The 19,146-nt window shown below is 42.8% G+C and overlaps 1 protein-coding gene across 1 annotated transcript in view; it reads right to left on the bottom strand.

Moving 5' to 3' along the window:
* ITGA5 (integrin subunit alpha 5) overlaps positions 1-19,146 on the bottom strand; it is a 112,136-nt gene that overhangs the window by 68,732 nt on the left and 24,258 nt on the right. Inside the window, exon 2 of the mRNA XM_060763032.2 lies at positions 2,584-2,717. Within this exon, the coding sequence (XP_060619015.2) occupies positions 2,584-2,717 (134 nt within the window). The remainder of the gene's footprint in view (positions 1-2,583; positions 2,718-19,146) is intronic.

Genomic DNA, 19,146 nt, shown 5'->3' with positions numbered 1-19,146 from the left:
TTCAGCCCATTTTGCTCACTCCATTCTCTACCTTTCAAGGACTATAAAAAAGAGGACTTTATATACGATTTTTTAAAAAACCAACACTTCACCAACTTGCTTTTCTTGTTTGTTCTGGCTGAAACATTCCTAAACCTTCTTCCAAGGCATGCTTATTAAGTTTTAAGAGCCCCCAAAGCAATTAATCCAATTTCAGTCTTGAGACAGTGCATTTCTTTTGCACTGAGCAACTTTATGTAAAACAGCACGCCCCAAGTGTAGATATACAACGATCAATTACAGAGAGGTTTTAAAAGATGAGCTGGCCCAACAAAAGTTCTGTGTTGTCTTGACTGTCAAAACAGAGAAAGCAACACAGGACCAGCCATCTAAAACCCAGTCAACCAGATGCAGACGGCACAAAACACCAGCTCTCTCCATCCTGCTCTCAGACTGGAATGTGATCTTTGCTCTCCGTGGAGGCAAGGAAACTCTCTCTGGCCCGGCTCCACTGGGTCCCGTCCAAGCCAAGTTTACGGCCAGGAGCCAAGGAGGGGAAACCCAATGCCAGGGCAGCCAGACAAGGACGCAGGCCCTCTTGAAGCACGTGGGAGAGGCAAGAGGCTGGACCCTTTCCTTTTTCCCACCACACAGAGTGCCTCATGGTCTCAGCCGGCAATTATCAATGTTTTTGCTTTAAGAGCAGACCATTGGCAGAACTACAAGTGTATTTACACTGCAGAGTTACGTCAGCTCCGAGGCACTTTAACTACCATGGCTCCATAGTCTTGAATGCTCGATTTCACGGTCTGTCCTCACTTCTCGGAGCCAGGAGGAGACATCTGAGGGTCAGAGTGTTGTCTGTGTGTATATGTATTTTTCTCATTTGAAAGGACAAAATATTCCCAGATTAATACAAGGTATTTCAGGGTCGTCACACATAGAAGTGATCTCTCACAATCTCCAAGCCAGCACCCTCTCAGTGTGTTGGACTGAATTTCCCATCACCGCCAGGAGCTAATAACTTACAGCAGTGGTTCTCAAAGTGTGCTCCATGGAGCCCTTCCTTGCTTCCAAAACCCCATTTCCTTCCCACCACTCAGGGCCCCTGAGGTTGCTACTACTATTATTATTATTATTATTAATAATAATAATAATAATTATTATTATTATTATTACAACAAAGTCTGGATGACCATATGCTGGTGTGCTTTAATTGTGCTTTTCCTGCATGACAGAAGGGAGATGAACTGGATAACCCCTGGAGTTTCTGCTATTATTGTTGTTGTTGTTATTTGAAATACAACAAGATTAGTACACCATAAACAAAATCACTATTCTGGCTTTTCTATTGGATCACATGGGCACTTCCCAAGTGTCTAGGACTGTGTGATGCATGCAGATCTGAGTAGGGTGGCCTTTTGCAGTTGACAGATGGTAATTTTGTCAGCCCTGATACTGTTTAAGTGCAGGCCAAGGTCTTTAGGCACTGCACCCAGTGTGCCAATCACCACTGGGACCACCTTTACTGGCTTTTGCCAGATTCTTTGCAGTTCGATCTTTAACTCCTCATATCGTGTCAGCTTTTCCAGTTGTTTCTCTTCAACAACAACAACAACAACAACAACAATAATAATAATAATAATAATTACAAAGGCATGGCAGAAGGGGGTTGGGCTGGATAGCCCCTGGGGTCTTCCACTGAAATACTGTTAAGTTTATATTGGTTAAAATTGTTCTGTATTTTAAATATGTATTGTTCTTTCTTTCCTTTCCTTTTTTTTTTTTGTACTGCAAAAAAGATATGTGCAGTGTGCATAAGAATTTCTTCATGTTTTTTTCAATTAGTTCACACAAACACTCTCCATCCATCTGCCAGTGGCCTGGCCCTTCTGTCAAATTTTATAACAGAATGTGTCAAAAAGTTTGCCCATGTATATATACGTTACATATAATATAATATAATATAAACATTTATTGGGCCTCCACAAGAAACCTTTGCTTCAAAAAATGCTCTGCGACTGAAAATGTTTAAGATCCCCTTATTTAAAGGATCATTAGTCCACCCCATCTGTTTGTGCTATGTTAAAAAAGGTATGCTATTAGACCAGTGATCCCAAACTTGTGGTTCATGGACCACCAGTGGTCCACAAGAACTAAAATATGGTCCACAGCCTCACCATTACTACACTGTTGCAACGAGAGCAACTGGTCTCGCGAAAACCTCTTATAGTGTCGAGGCTTATTAAGTGTGGTTTTCTGTGGGCGAGCAGATGACGACTACTGGATGGCAAATATTCTGTATCAGAAACTAGAGCTGATGTGCTCTATCCAATGCAATTTTCTGAATCAGCACCCCAAATAACCAAAAATTGATTCGTAACCCTTTTGGTACTAATGTTGGAGAGTGGTTACTGGTCAAAGTGGCCCCTGGACAAAAAAAGGTCGGGAACCACTGCATTAAAAGAACTCCAAGATCAAAAGAAAGCAGAAGTATGGAAAGTGTAGTCTAGAAGTAAAACTGGAAGTCAAGACTCCAAATCTGGGAAGAAAGTTGGACTACTGGCCAGTTTGCTCTCACTGTCAGTATTTCTTTCCTCTTACCTTTGCTGCTGCCAAATTCAATGGGTGTACAGCTGCTATGGCCAAGATGCCAGGGACAGTAGTAGACAGCACCTCCCTCCGTTACGTCTATCTGGTTTGTATCGTCTTTTGGGGCTCCAACAAGAACACTGATGCTGCAAGGAGGAAGATTTTAGAGAACACGAAGTCAGTCTAAAACAGAGGTTCCCAAACTTATTTGGCCTACTGCCCCCCTTTCAGAAAAAAATGCTCCCCCCCCCCCCCCCCGGAAATCTACTTTTCTAAATCAAACAAACAGAAAGATGCAGTCACACATTTCCATCGTTTTATATATCTACTAGCTTGGGTACCCAGCATTGCCTGGGTTATTTGAAAAAGTCATTTTTTAATTGTACAAAATGCATAAGGTTGTGGGTGAACTCACATCATGTCAGACTAATCCTGAGAAACTCCATCAGTACTTAAAGTTTGTTATGTTGGGCAAGTTTGCTCTAGATGCATTACTGGTGGGGTTCAGTGCGCTCTCTGGCTGTAGGGTATGCTACAGCTCCCACTATGGCGAGTCAGTCCCCTCAAACCCCTCCAGTAAGTTGAGTTAGTCATGCTAAGTTTGGTCCAGGTCCATCATCAGTGGAGGTCACCATTACTCTGGTTGTGGGTGAACTACAACTCCCAGAAAGGAAGTTCAGTCCCCCCCCCCCAAACCGCTCCAGTAATCAAATTCAGGTATGTGTGCCAAGTTTGGTCCAAATCTATTAGTGTTTGGGTTCACAACGCTCTCTGGATGAAGGTGAACTACAACTCACCCAAATCAGGGTGAATTTTCCCCAAAGGCCTCCAGTATTTTTTGCTGGTCATGGGGGCTCTATGTGCCAAGTTAGTTCCAAGTCCATCATTGGTGGAGTTCAGAATGCTCTTATATTGCAGGTTATCTATACATCCCAGTACCTACAACTCCTACAAGTCTCCCCAAACCTCTCTAGTATGTTCAGTTGCTGATCAATTCCTCTGTTTGCTGTGTGCCATAGAAAAGAATAGGCAAGGACTTAAGGGAGAGGCAGTGGGCGGGGTCATGCAAATTCCGCACCAATGGAGAGAATAGGAAACACTGGGATGTCTGTGGTGGAGGAAACACATAAAATCTAGGACTTAATGGTCCCTGTATGAAAGCCCTCACTTGGGTGGTGGGCAGTATGGGGTTTTTGGAGGACCCCCAGGTTGAGAAATGCTGACTTAGGGAGTCAGTTAACATGGGATATAGACGGAGGTGTCAAGAAGGGCTGTAGCACTTCAAATGGCAGATAATAGATTTCACAATTAGAATAGCCCCCTCCTTGAAATACCACCTACTCACTCCCTACAAATAGAGAAGTAGAAATGTTTTAGTTTGGCCTTTTAATTGCTGTTCTCCGTGTCCTGTTTTCAGAGCAGGTTAACTTTCTAAATGCAGGGGAGGATTAAGGAAAGAAAAAGAGGCATGTTGGATCAGACCAGAGGTCCATGTGCTCTGGCATCCTGTTTCCCTGTATACCAAACCAGCTGTCCATTGGAAGATCACATGCAGGATATAGCAAAATAGCACCCTCCAGCTCACATTCCCAAGCATCTGCTTTCCAAGGCATGCCTTTGATACTAGAGGCAATATATAGACATTGTGACTAGCAGGACTGGAGACCAACAGGTCACAGGTTCAAATCCGGGGAAAGCACGGATGAGCTCCCTCTGTCAGCTCCAGCTCCCCATGCAGGGACACAAGTGAAGGCTCCCACAAGGATGGTAAAAAATCAAAACATCTGGGCATCCCCTGGGCAATGTCCTTGCAGACGGCCAATTATCTCACACCAGAAGCAACTTGCAGTTTCTCAAGTTGCTCCTGACACACACAAAACCACCACAACACAACCTGTGACTCCAATTTTCATCTCTCATATTTGGGATGGGTGGGAAGCATGGGACTGTAGCTTAGAAGCACATCCACTCTTGTTTGCTCTCCTCTCTGTTCCCCAGATCCCACCAGCCTCCCAAACCTTTCCCCATCTTTTTAACACAGCTCCCTGGTGCAGGACAAAAGGGCCCTTGTGCGGACGAGCCAGGTGTGTAGTTCAGCAGCTGCAAGCAAGCTTTGAGTCTACCCCTCCTGGGGCCCACCAGCCTGGGAAAGAGCTTAAAATATCCAATAGTGGCAATGGAGAGAGACCCATAATATCAATATCAAGATGAGGGGATAGTTGTGCGGGTAAGACAGGCAAGAATAGCCTCCATAGCAGCCTCCTGGCTGCAAACAAATGCCTCCCATGGAGAAGGCGACACAAAAAGTGATCTATGCTAAACCAACCCATCTTCCCTTTCAAACTCTGCAGGGACTGAGGCCATAGCTACCGGGAAAAGGACAAATCTGTCAAAAGAATATCTACTTCAAACTTCAATGGAGAAACTCACACCACTGAGAACCAACTGAAACATCTTGAAACTTGAAAAGCAAGAATGGAATGAAAGCAGCAGTTCATGGACAAAGGGAAGTTCCCCAAAATTTGGGGAACTTCCCTTTGCTTCAGTCACAAACTACTTATAGATATTGCCTGTTTTGGGCTACAAAATCCCATTATCTTTCTCCACTGATTTATGGGTTAGAATTTGTGGGACATGCAATCCAAAACAGCCTTAGGTCGACAGGTTGTTCATTTCACAGTTACCACATCAGAGAGAATAAGCTACAGGAGCTTGGGTGGAAAGGATTTTTTAAAAGGAAGATTAGGTCTGTACTGTGTCTTCGTCTTGGCCTGAAAAACATCAATATCTGGAGATGTTTAATTGTTAGGAGAATTTGAGAAACCTTTGCTGTAGTCACTATCAAACCTGTGTGCAGATTTGTAACATGAACCAACCCCACTGGAAACTAGGAGCTTTCTTCTGAAAGGCATTAAAATCCGTATCCTGAACATAGTTCTTTGCTATTTCTATATTCCTCTTTTCTATCTGTTCGCTCAGGGTGGGAATGTGATTCTCTTCTTCCCCCACTTTATCCTCAAAACAGCCCTGTGAATAAGACAAGCTGAGCAAGTTCAGATGCCCATGATTACCAAGTAAATTGCAACACTCAAAGGGGATATATATGAACCTGGATCTCCCCAGTTCCAATCTACGCCTCAAATCTCTACACCATATGTGAAATAATAATAATAATAATAATAATAATACAAATAATTATTATAATTATAATATATAATATAATTATTATAATTATAACAATAAATAAATAATAAATAATGAAACAAGACATCACATCCTCAGCTACTGCAAGAAGATCATGCAGACAGACTACAAGCAGAGGCATAACAACATTGCTCAGATGATTCATTGGAACTTGTGCCACAACTACCATCTGCCTGCGGCAAAGAACTGGTGGGATCACAAGCCTGAAAAAGTTACAGAAAATGAACACGCCAAGCTACTCTGGGACTTCTGAATTCAGACTGACAGAGTTTTGGAGCACAATACTCCTGACCTCACAATCGTGTGAAAAAACCAAGTATGGACTGTCAATGTGACAATCCCAAGTGACAGCAGGATTGAAGAGAAACAACTGGAAAAGTTGACACAATATGAGGATTTAAAGATCAAATGCAAAGACTCTGGCACAAGCCAGTCAAGGTGGTCCCAGTGGTGATTGGCACACTGGGTGCAGTGCCTAAAGACCTTGGCCTGCACTTAAACACAATCGGCGTTGATGAAATTACCATCTGCCAGTTCCAAAAGGACACCCTCCTGGGATCTGCACGCATTATTCACCGATACATCACATAGTCCTAGACACTTGGGAAGTGTCCGACGTGTGATCCAATATAACAGCCAGCAGAGTGCTCTTGTCTGCTGTGGACTCATCTTGTTGCGTTTCTAATAATAATAATAATAATAATAATAATAATAATTATTATTATTATTATTATTTGTAGGCTGCCTTATTTCCCCGAAGGGACTCAGGACGGTTTCCAACATATAAGGCAAGCATTCAATGCTAGCGAGAAAACATATAAACAAAATTACATCAAGAATTAGGACCTGGGGTTTGAGTGTATTTCCCCGTCTTTTGAAATACTTGCACCTGTCCTCCTCAAAGCCTTCCACCCAACCACTCTGTGAATGTTTCCACAGGTAGGCAGGATAAGCCTCTCGGATCTAAGGCTTTTTATCTAATCTTTGTTTACAGAGACAAGTCCTTGCTCCAGATCATCTTCCTGGCACCAAGAGAGGCAAGTGGACATACAATAAAGTTCATCTTCACTTCTTTTCCCATTTTGGGGAGTTAGATAGTGTAAGCAAACAGCTGTGTTGTCGGCAATTTGACTAGAGGTCCAATTCACTTTTAAAGTATTTTTGTTAAGGTTGTAAACTGCACGTCATTTGATTTGTTTTTACAGAAAAAAAGCACCATAAAAAAAACACCTAACAAATCCATACAGTATGACTCCTACATCTGCAGGAAATCCATTCCAGCCCTTTGCAAGTATACACAAAACCATGGGTATTATTGTAAAAATTACTTCTGGCTGAAAGATACCATAGAATAATGCTGGAGGACCTAGGAAATTTCAAGGGAGGCTATATTTTGCCAATTGCATATACAGGCAGCCCCAAAGTTACGATCAAGATAGGTTCTGTAGGTTTGTTCTTAAGTTTAATTTGTTTGTAAGTCAAAACATGTACATTTTTAAGTGCAACTCCAGCCATCTATCTGTCTGTCTGTCTATCTTTGGATAGCATAAGGAAGGATTAATATCCCTGTGGAGTTGCTTTTGCTGTCTGAAGATTTCACCTCACTTTCTGTCCTCATGATAATTGGATTTTGAAAAAAAAAACGGCTTGTTGTGGAAGCAAGAACTGGTGATGAAGCTTCAGTGGAGACACCTTTTCCCCATGATAACTCTTTCAAGGATGAATTTCTCTTCCTAGGGGTAGATTTCTCTCATTTCCTGTTGTCTTAACTATGAATTGTTTGGAAGTCGGCAACTGCTTGTAAAGGAAACCATGAATTAAGGGTGCGTACTGTACTTCAAACATGAAAGGCACAACTGCCCAAACTTTCCATGACAAGTAGCTGAGACTTAAGCATCTTGTGCTGACACTGAAAAGAACATAGAACAGGTACTGGTCATACAGAAAGAAAGGCCTTATGTCAGGTGAATGCTTTGCCTAATGGTGAAGGTGAATGCTTTGCCAAATGATGAAACATGACAAAAGAGCCTCTTCTGATTATCTAATGCCTATTTGAATTGGTATGGGAGGATGTGCTCCTTGTTTTCCAAATATCTAATGCTTTGCTGGTGCACATCAGCCATTTGAATTAAGCTTGGTAGCAATGAAGGCATCAATGTAATGCTTCAGAAATGTTTGATGCAGCTCCATCAGCCAGTCAGATCAAACCCAGGACTGGCCCTAATGTTAGGCAGAGTCAGGCAGCTGTTTCAAATGGAAGATTTGCAATGGCACAAAAAGTTGCACATCGTTCGTCACCGACGGTACTTATTTTATTTTTGAATTATTATTGCCTCATGTTGTCATACTTGGCTGGGTTTGGGTATAGTATGGGTCAGAGGTAGGAAATGCATGGTCCTGAGTCTAGATTTTGTCAGATGGGAACTCCCAGCATTCTTTACCACTGGGTATGCTGGCTAAGGGTGCTGGGAGTTACAGTCCATCAACACTTGGAAGATCACATGTTCCCTACCCATTACCTGAGTAAACACACTCAGGCATGCCACTTGCTGCTCTGTCTGAAGGACCAAATTATTTTGGATCAGTCCTGGTCCCTTTAGACCAGTGTTTCTCAACCCGTGGGTCTCCAGATGTTTTGGCCTTCAACTCCCAGAAATCCTAAATTGGCCAGGATTTCTGGGAGTTGGAAGTCAAAACACCTGGGAACCCACAGGTTGAGAACCGCGGCTCTAGAATTTAGCTTCTAAGTGCTGAACCCCCTGATACTTCCAAAAACCTCCCATCTCATATAGAGCATCAGCTGATAAAATCAGCCAGAACAAACATGGCAGAAAGCCCAGCATTGTTTGCTCCCATTAGTCCCCATTAGGGTTGCCGGAGTAAAAACTGGAGAGACTCTAATACCTTTAATGGTTATGCAACAGTAAGGTTTGCTGTCTGAATGACAAACATCACCTGTCGAAATGACCTCATTAAAAGAACAGGAGTTGTTTTCAATCGAACAACCCAAGTCCCTACTCACGTTGAGTTTGAGTCATCACAGTTTATGTGGGTGAGCAGACAGCTATGAGTTGTTCATTTTAAGCAATAAAGCAGCAAATGATCAAAGTATTGGCAAAGGCATGTGTGCACCAGCTCTAAGGCTTAGACTGCTCCACAAAAAAAACAAGGAGAGGAAAAAAACCCTCAATTCAGTTATGTAACCCGTGCTCTTTGGACTATTAACTCTATGGCACCCTCAGGATGCAAAAAATTGAAATGTTTACAAATAGAAACTGTGCTGTTTGTTTCCATCAGCATTGCTCATCAGGACAACCTGCTCTCTGGCCTGCCATTAGGCAAAGAAAGCAATTTATCTGCAAATCAGTTGTGCTGTCTGAATTTTGAGGCTGTATGAGTTATCATGTACTCACTGTTTACTCTGTCTTGGAAAGCCAAAATATTTCGATCAGATACAGCAGAGGTGTTGGAACAGAAAACCCCATCACCCTTCTACCCTGACTATGGTTACACCCCAACAAGACCAGCAGGGTTGCAAAGGGCCAAGCCCTGAGACACAAAGTGTGAAAGGCTGAAACAACTACAGTTCTCAAGGGTTAACAAACTACCGATTCACTGTTCTTGGCTCTTGGCTAGACTGGGAAATGGGAGTTCAGCAAAATCTGGAGGGGATACAAGTCTCTCAGATCTGATCTATGCCTTATTAATCTCAAACAACAAGCACCAAGAACATAAACCTACCAATGTTTACTAGCTGCAGTTGGGATACTATAGCAAAGGAAGGGTATTCAGGTTGCATCCAGCTTGCAGGTCTGGTGGACTATTGTGGAGAAACCAGATGATGTACTAGACAACCTTCTGTTTTTATGATTTTGTGAGGATCACACACTCACCTGCCACCAAAGTGGACAAAAAGTAATTGAAAAACACCTTATGGTCAACTTCAACAGGAAGATTCTCATTTCCGGTTTGGAAGTAACACTAATTTCCAGAACAGAAGAGGGTGATGCCATCTTGTCCATTGTCTTAGGAAGTCCAATGCCTTAGGCTGATCCTAACTACACCCTCTATATTGGTTCCTCTTCTGTCTACCAAGAGGGCTTTCTAAGGGCCTTTCCATACAGTCATATAACCCAGAATATCAAGGCAGATAATTCACAATATCTGCTTTGAACTGGGTTATCTGAGTCCACATATCTCTGGTTGTACTGGTCTATTTAGGAAGATAGATGCTTTTGAGCTGTGGTGCTGGAGGAAAATGCTGAGAGTGCCTTGGACTGCGAGAAGATCCAACCAGTCCATCCTCCAGGAAATAAAGCCTGACTGCTCATTGGAGGGAAGGATACTAGAGACAAAGTTGAAGTACTTTGGCCACATCATGAGGAGACAGCAAAGCCTGGAGAAGACAATTATGCTGGGGAAGGTGGAAGGCAAAAGGAAGAGGGGCCAACCAAGGGCAAGATGGATGGATGGCATCCTTGAAGTGACTGGACTGACCTTGAAGGAGCTGGGGGTGGTGACGGCTGACAGGGAGCTCTGGCGTGGGCTGGTCCATGAGGTCACGAAGAGTCGGCGACGATTGAACGAATGAACAACAAATCTGAGTCCACATTCCATATAATTCAGTTCAATGTAGATTTTATACAGCTGTGTGGAAGGGGGCTAAGAGACTCCCCATTTCACTTATAACTTGTCCCAGCAATAGAGCTTTCTGACTACATCATCAATATAGTCTCTATGGGATACATGGGCAGACACTCCTTTGTGCTCCACCAGATAAGATACCTTTAAAATGATATAGACAGAAAGACAGAGAACACAACTAGAGTATAATAACACATCTGTTATGAAGATCAGTACCTCCTGGAGTATATAAAGCAGACAAACAAATTCTCACAACTATGAGGCATGCTGCATGTAGTTCATACTCAGTTTACCATTTGTTGTTGTTGTATGCCTTCAAGTCATTGATGACTTATTGAACCCTTAATGTGTTTGCTTCCAAGGGCTCTTCTCCACAACCTTATAACCCAGAATATCAAGGCAGAATATCTCACTATATCTGCTTTGAACTGGGTTATCTGAGTCCACACTGCCATATAGTCCAGTTCAAAGCAGATAATGTGAAATTTTATTCAGCTGTGTGGAAGGGTCCTAAGATACCTGTTGACTTATGGTGACACCATTCATTTCACAGAGCTTTCTTAGCTAAGGAATACTCATTAGTGGTTTTACTAATTTCTTTCTCTGATATATACCCTACAGAACCTGGGGGTTTCTTCCTCCAACGACCCATTGGGGCTGACCTGCTTAGCTTCCAAGATCAGATAAGATCTGTTGCCTTCAAGGTATTAGGCTGAAGTTATCATACCTGGGACTAAAACTATTTTAGGGAAAGGAGTTCTCTGGGCTACTGCTGAATGATGGCATTCCTATGTCTCACAGATGTACCACAGTATGAATAGAAACATGTCCCATGTTAACAAGGTATTTGGGGGCTAGACTAGTTTTCAAAAGACTGGATTAAGTTGGTGTGTCAATGAACACCTGCGAAGTTTTGATTTTGTTATAACTTGTTTTATATAGACATTTTATTAATTTGTTTATGACCCTTTTATGACTTTTCAGGTGTTGTAACAGTAAAATGATTCATGATGCATGACTCATAGCAAAAGACAACAATGCTCAATTAAGTGTAAGGCAACAGAAAAGCACAAATGCAGCTGGATAGACTCAATTGAGGAAGCCACAACTCAGAATCTCTCATTCATTGCTACAGGAGTAAAAGAATAAAGATCTGGCTCAACTCCCCAGTTGTGGTGTTCACTGGGTGTGCTTAAGTCACTCTTTCCTTCCTAGCCTATACAACTTCATAGAGTAAGAAACAAATAGACACGTGTAAGCAATTTGCATGGCCATGAACTCATTAGAAGATCAGCTGGATAAAATATTGCAAAATTTATCTTCCATACATCACTTTGCAGTTCCTCCAGAAGACAATATAGTCCACATAATACATCTTCCCTACAAGCACTAGGGAGAAGTTGTTGTTGGATTAGCTCCTGCTGTAGTCTTCCAGGCTGCCAAAACATCTGTAACTAAAAATTGACTATTTCATGAGAAGAATCTTAGAGGAGGAAGGAATCACAAGGGCCACATAAGCCAACCTCCTGCCACATATGAATATACAACGGAAACACTCATAAATGATGCCCATCCAACTAGTGTATAAAGATCTCCACAGGAGAGTCTGCCATCCTTAGAGGTAACCTATTCAGCTATCCAGCAGCTATTTCAGTACAGAAATTCTTCGAAATGTTTAGACAGATTCTCTTTTCCTCTAATTTGACTCAATTAGTTCATGCCCTAGCCTAGGCCAGCAGAAAATATTGGAAGCTGTATTATATCACTACCAAACCGTCCACATTTGCTGATGTTAGGGGCACAATACACAGATAAAAGTGAAAAACAAATTGCTATGGGTTTTTTTAACATGAGAGAACACCTCTCTAGAAATCTCTAGGTCCTCCAGTGCAACTCTATAGTCAACTTCCATCTGAAGCTAACCACAGAATTGCACTGGAGGACCAACACACACCTAGTGAAGTGTCTTTCTGGAGAATCTCCAGGTCCTTCATTGTGGAAGTTAACTGGAGGAGAGTCACATTGATGACGTAGAAGTTGCTCGAAAGAACACTCAATCAAATCTGCAAATAATCAAATTCACAAAAATATTTGTTTTTTCTCCTGATAGCAGATCTATAGCATCTCTGGCAAAGGCTATATACGTTACAGCAAACAGCTGCCTGTTTGCTACCGGGCACAATTCAAAGTGCTGGCTTTGGCCTATAAAGCCCTAAACAGCCCCGGCCCAGTTTACCTGTCCAAACGCACCTCCCTTTATGAACCACTGTGGAAACTAAGACCTTCTGGGGAGGCCCTGCTCTTGGTCCCATCACCATCACAGGTGCATTTGGAGGGGACGTGAGACAGGGCCTTCTCAGTGCCCCCCCCCCTCCAATTATGGAACTCCCTTCCTGGCAATATTAGATCAGACCCCTTCTTCCTGTCCTTCAGAAGGATAGTGAAGACCTGGCTGTGGGTCCAAGCCTTTGGACCCACAGCCTGAGATGTGTCCTGAGATGGTTTTTAAGCAACTGATTTTAATGTCCTGAGATAGTTTTTAAGCAACTGATTTTAATGTAGATATAAGTGATTTTAATGGATTGTTGGTTTTTTCGGGCTGTATGGCCATTTTCTAGAGGCAATCTCTCCTGACGTTTTGCCTGCACCTATGGCAAGCATCCTCAGAGGTAGTGACCTCAACAATACAGTGATTTTAATGTTGGTATATATTTGTGGTTTTATGTGTCGGCATTGAATGTTTGCCGTTTATATGTTGTGCTCCGCTCTGAGTCCCCTGCGGGGTGAGAAGGGTGGAATATAAATGTTTAAAATAAATAAAAAAATTCTTTCTCCTACTGCTTTTAAATTGAATGCTAAACCTGGGATCTTTTACATTCAATGCCTGAGCCAATCTGCAAACCCCTTCCTGATGCAAATATTTTCAGAGTCCTGCAACACAGCACCCCTCCACAGATGTGCTGAACTACAATTCCAATGAGCTTTGCCCATGAGTTCTAGCTGGGCCTGATGGGATTTATACACCCAAAGATTTGGAGAATACCAGTTTGGGGATGATTACTGTAGAGGTTGTTTTCTTGTGCTCCTAAAAAACCAGGAAGCAATACATCCTTCCATCCAGACTGGCTCTATAGTTTTCTGCTATCATAGCTTGAGTGAAACCAAACTGAGTTTCCAAACAAGCACTCACCTTTTGACTCCCCAGCCCACATTGATAGTGCTGCATCCTGCTATTCTCTTAATCGTCAGGCTCCCTGGCTCCATCCAAAAAGCTTTACTCAGAAGTACACAGGAAGCGATGGCATTACAGGTGATAACGGTAGCAGGAAACACATTGGCCACAAAATGGGCTGGGAAGCCGTCAGTCTTTAAGCTGTGGGTGGAATCTGATGGATAGGATTGTTTTACAATGCATGGGGTTTCAGAGAGCACTGTACCAACAATGCTTTCTGCTTAGACCTGGTAGAGAGAGTCATGATTGTCAAGAGATTAAGAATGAGAAAAATGTGGCCCTCCAGATGTTGTTGGACTCTACCTCCCATCATTCTTTACTATTGACTATGCTGACTATTGATGATGGAAGATGCAGCCAAACAACTTTCTGGAAGCCACACTATGCCCACACAGTCACAGCTGAATGTGCCACACAGATGGATTGATTTAGGCCAGTGGTTCTCAACCTGTGGGTCCCCAGATGTTTTGGCCTTCAACTCCCAGAAATCCAAACAGCTGGTAAACTGGCTGGGATTTCTGGGAGTTGTAGGCCAAAACATCTGGGGACCCACAGGTTGAGAACCACTGATGTAGGCAGTCCTTACCTAGGTCTATATTTTAAGCATCTGGCCAAAACACCTGGGACTGGTTGAGAACCACCTATTTAGTCACTGAATTCACACACCTTCTTTGTGCAAACAGAAGACGCTCTTGGTGAAAAACTATGGTAAATCACATTGGAACAAACAGAATTTAGATTCTACAAGCTGATTAAAAACATAATTACAATCTATATAAATAAAAATGTAATGTTTGTTTGTGGGATTAACATAACTCAAAAACCACAGGACAAATTGACACCAAATGTGGACACAATACACTTATCAGGCCAGTGAGTGACTATCACTCATAAAAACACTAAAAAAAAAAACACAGCAGAAGGGATATAAAAAGCTAAAAAACCAAAAAGTACATTACAACGCAAGTGCAAAACACACACACACACACACACACACACACACATATGCAAACAAATATACACAAATATACACACAAACATATACACACACAAAACACATATACACAGACTGGGCCACAGCAACGCGTGGCAGGGGATGGCTAGTGCACCAATAAATACAAAACAAATATTCAGATATATTCAACTACCCATGTTCCCTCCCTGCCACCACAGGCAATCCACAGCCTGTTGTATGATGTATTTTAACTACCCTGAGCTTTTAAGTAGTAAAAGAAGTGTTGCCATGCAGAACCAAGTTCTTGTGGTTTATAGCTAAGAGAAATTAGTCTGAAAACCTTCTATCCTCAATGAACCTTCTCTGCTTCCAACCTTTCCAAAGCTCCGACTGCCCCCAGCCCAAAACACACACACAAGTTCAGTTGTTGGTTATAGAGATCTTTGGCAAGTAGTGTGTTTTTTCAATACAACCTAACCTCTAAATAGCCCAGACCACCATTAGAAAAGGTTGTCAAGCATCTGCATTCCAATATTTCATATATGAAAACTAGGCCAGATGTGGCCAAGCAACATCAAAGGGTGGTGAAGATGGCAAATGAAGAAGAGCATGCTTGGAGAGGCTGCACTGGCTGGCTTCTGTCTGAGGCTGCTCGAAAGGGCAAGGCTACACCACCTCCTCTGCTGAATTAATGGAATGCATAGTATTTTTGCATTTCAAACTCTACTTGAAGCAATTGGGGGGAAAACTCTGAAACCAAAATGGGAAAATGGGAAGAGGAGAAATAAACAGAGACATTTTAAAAGCAGCTGAAAAAGTGGGACAGTTTAACATTTGTTGGGTCTGCCAAACTGGGCAGTTGGAGGGAAGACAAGCTTGGAAATTGCAACGGGATGTGCCTGATTGCAAATGAACTGAAAATGGGGCAGGCTGGTCTAAGGCTCTTTCTACACTGTCGTATAAAATCCAGATTATCTTATTTGAACTGGATTATATGTCTGTGTAGACTCATATAACCCAGTTTAAAGCAGATAATGTGGATTATCTGATTTTATAATCTAGATCAGTGGCTTTCAACTCCCAGAAATCCCAACAGTTGGAAATCTAGCTGGGTTGTTGTAGGGTTTTTCGGGCTATATGGCCATGGTCTAGAGGCATTCTCTCCTGACGTTTCGCCTGCATCTATGGCAAGCATCCTCAGAGGTAGTGGGGTCTGTTGGAACTAGGAAAAAGGGTTTATATATCTGTGGAATGACCACGGTGGGACAAAGGACTCTTGTCTGCTGGAGCTAGGTGTGAATGTTTCAACTGACCACCTTGATTAGCATATAATGGCCTGACAGTGCCTGGAGCAAACTTTTGTTGAGAGGTGATTAGATGTCCTTGTTTGTTTCCTCTCTGTTGTTGTGTTGTTGTAATTTTAGAGTTTTTTTTAATACTGGTAGCCAGATTTTGTTCATTTTCATGGTTTCCTCCTTTCTGTTGAAATTGTCCACATGCTTGTGTATTTCATTGGCTTCTCTGTGTAGTCTGACATGGTGGTTGTGAGAGTGGTCCAGCATTTCTGTGTTCTCAAATAAAATGCTGTGTCCAGGTTGGTTCATCAGGTGCTCTGCTATGGCCGACTTCTCTGGTTGAAGTAGTCTGCAGTGCCTTTCATGTTCCTTGATTTGTGTTTGGGCGCTGCGTTTGGTGGTCCCTAGCTGGAATGTCTGGGAGCTATAGGCCAAAAAACCTGGGGACCCACAGGTTGAGAACCACTGATCTTGATTATATGGCTTTGTAGAAAGGCCCATGACAGAGTAAAAATGGGCTTCTGATCATAGTGTAATTGCCCTCATCCAGTATATTCTGACAGCATCACAGCAAATATAGGAGATTTTGTTAATAGAATATACAGAATACACCATTAGTTCTTAATTTCTGCTTGCAACAGGCAAAGCATTATTATGTCTTTGGATGTAGTCATACATAAGGAGCAAGGACTGAAGGGGTCACATCCAGAGGAAGACACAGAGGACTCACTTCATTATCAAGAGATCCATGGATGTAGCTGGGGACGGTGGGGAACGACATACATCAGAACGCCTCCATTGCCCTCTTAGGAGGGCAATGTTTTCCTTTGGCAGTCCTTCCATAACTAGCTACACCCCCGTGGAGACATCATAGCAAAGTGCAGGTGCAGCTGTTCTCCGGATGATAATATAAGGAGTGTGGCTACTCCTAGGCCAGCTGCTGGGAAAAGTATAACACACTGACCTCTCTTGTTAACCCCTGTGAATACTCTGCTGACTTCTAATAAACCAAAAGACCATCTTCAAAAACATTCTTCATATACCAACTTTCAGTTTTGAAAGTGATATTGAGATGTCACACACCAGCAATTCTGGACAAGGATTCATTCTTCGAGCAGCAGCTTGCATTGCATGAGATTCACCCAGGAGACAGGAAACAAGTGATGGCTGACCAAACAGTAAGGTAAGGAAATAACCCTCGGAGCTTAGAAGTGTTACTTTTAGAGACTGCATTTCCCAGCCAACATAGCCAGGTACTAAAAGAACCTAATAGCCAGAGCTGCCATCCTTCTCTGCCAAGGCAAGGCATTATTATGTCTTTGGATGTAGTCATACATAAAGAGCAAGGACTGAAGGGGATCACATCCAGAAGAAGACACAGAAGACTCACTTCGTATCAGATCCATAGATGTAGCTGGGGACAGTGGGGAACAACATAAATGAGGATCTCCAAGGTTTCTGTGCTTCCCATCACACACCAGGAGCCCTAAGAGATCTGACAGAATGAGGCTGCCCCAGCCCTCAGGCCATGGCCATTCCCCAGGCAACTGGGGCCAGGCTCCTTTCTCAGGCGGGTGAATCAGTAGCCAGAATTAAACAAAGCTGGTTAATTTGCAACCCACCACAGAGGCATCTGGCCCCCTCTGAAGCCTTTGATGATAATGATGGTATGTAATGTGAACTGGGGAGGGTGTAAATACTCTAAAGGTGCCAGATCACCTTTGAGTTTTGAAGCCAAGCCTGGTCAAATCTGTTTAGTACTTGGTTTTGGAGACCAGCATAAAATACTAGGTTCTGTAGGCTGTGTTTCAGACGAAGGAACTGACAAAAATCATGTCAGAGTATTCCCTGTCTTAAGAAAAGGGATTAAATCCATCGTCCAGGAGGCAACTTGAAGGCACATTAACTGGACACGTCTCTGCACATTCTCCATTCTGGGAATGGGAACATAAAGTATGGAGGAGAGATACAGGAGGAAGAGAAAAAAGTTCAGAGTAAGAGCACATGAGATCCCTTACACATAGCTGTACAAAATCCATATTGAACTGGATTATATGGCAGTGTGGTCTCAGATACCCAGTTCGAAACAGATATTGTGGATTATCTGCCTTGATATCCTGGGTTATATGGCTGTGTGGAAGGGTCCTGATTTGTTTGCCAAGGGTCCCAAGTCCATAGAATCAAGAGTTGGAAGGACCATTTTAGTTAAATCTCCTGCCATACGGGCATAAACAATTAAAGCACTCTGAAAGATGTCCATTCAACTTCTATTTAAACACCTTCAAAGAAGCACTAATCACCATGGACTGAGGCAGTGTGCTTTGCTATCAAACAGCATTTGCCACCACAAAGTTCTTCAGAATGATTAGGTGGAATATCTTATCTCGCAGTTTCAATTCATTAGTTCATGGTCTGATCAGTAGAAAAAAGGCTCACTTCAACCTTCCATATGACATCCCTTTAGATATTGAAAAGGAGCTCCCGGTGGTGCAGTGGGTTAAACCCTTGTCCCGGCAGGACTGAAGAATGAGAGGTTGCAGGTTCAAATCAGGGGAGAGTGCAGATGAGCTCCCTCGATCAGCTCCAGCTCCCCATGCAGGGGCATGAGAGAGGCCTCCCACAGGATGGTAAAACATCAAAACATTGGGGCGCCCCCTGGGCAACATCCTTGCAGATGGCAAATTCTCTCACACCAGAAACAACTTGGCAGTTTCTCAAGTTGCTCTTGACACAGGGAAAAAAAGATATTGAAAAGCAACTATTATGTCACATTTTAATTAGTTTAGAGAAGATTAGAATGTAACATGATAGCTGCGTTTTAATTTTTAGCTCAAACATATTCAGCTCCTTCTGTTTCACTTGGGCCTTGTTTCAGTCCACAGCGCAACCAGGAAGTCCTTAAAAAGATCCCTGAAATCTTGCAGAGCGACTGTTGGTCATTGCAGAGCAGGGATGAGAAATGTGCAGCTCTGAAGATGTTGATTAACTCCACATGCCACCTGTCTTGCAACTTCATCACAAAGGCCAAGCAAAGCATCCCGCTTCGCAGACAGTGGGGCAAATCTGTTGCCCCAAGTTTTGCTCCTTTGTCGCAATGCTTTCCCCATTACACATGGGAAGTGTTACCCTCCCAACGAGAACCTTGCTGACTCCATTAGAGTCAGCACATGGGCCGATTCCTGTGTTGGGAGAGAAGTATACAAGGATGTTTACATCCTAGTTGAGGTAGGACCTACTGAAAGTCA

The sequence above is a fragment of the Anolis sagrei genome, chromosome 2, assembly GCF_037176765.1.
Source record: "Anolis sagrei isolate rAnoSag1 chromosome 2, rAnoSag1.mat, whole genome shotgun sequence".
Lineage (NCBI taxonomy): Eukaryota > Metazoa > Chordata > Lepidosauria > Squamata > Dactyloidae > Anolis > Anolis sagrei.
This window is presented reverse-complemented; position numbering and strand designations above follow the sequence as displayed.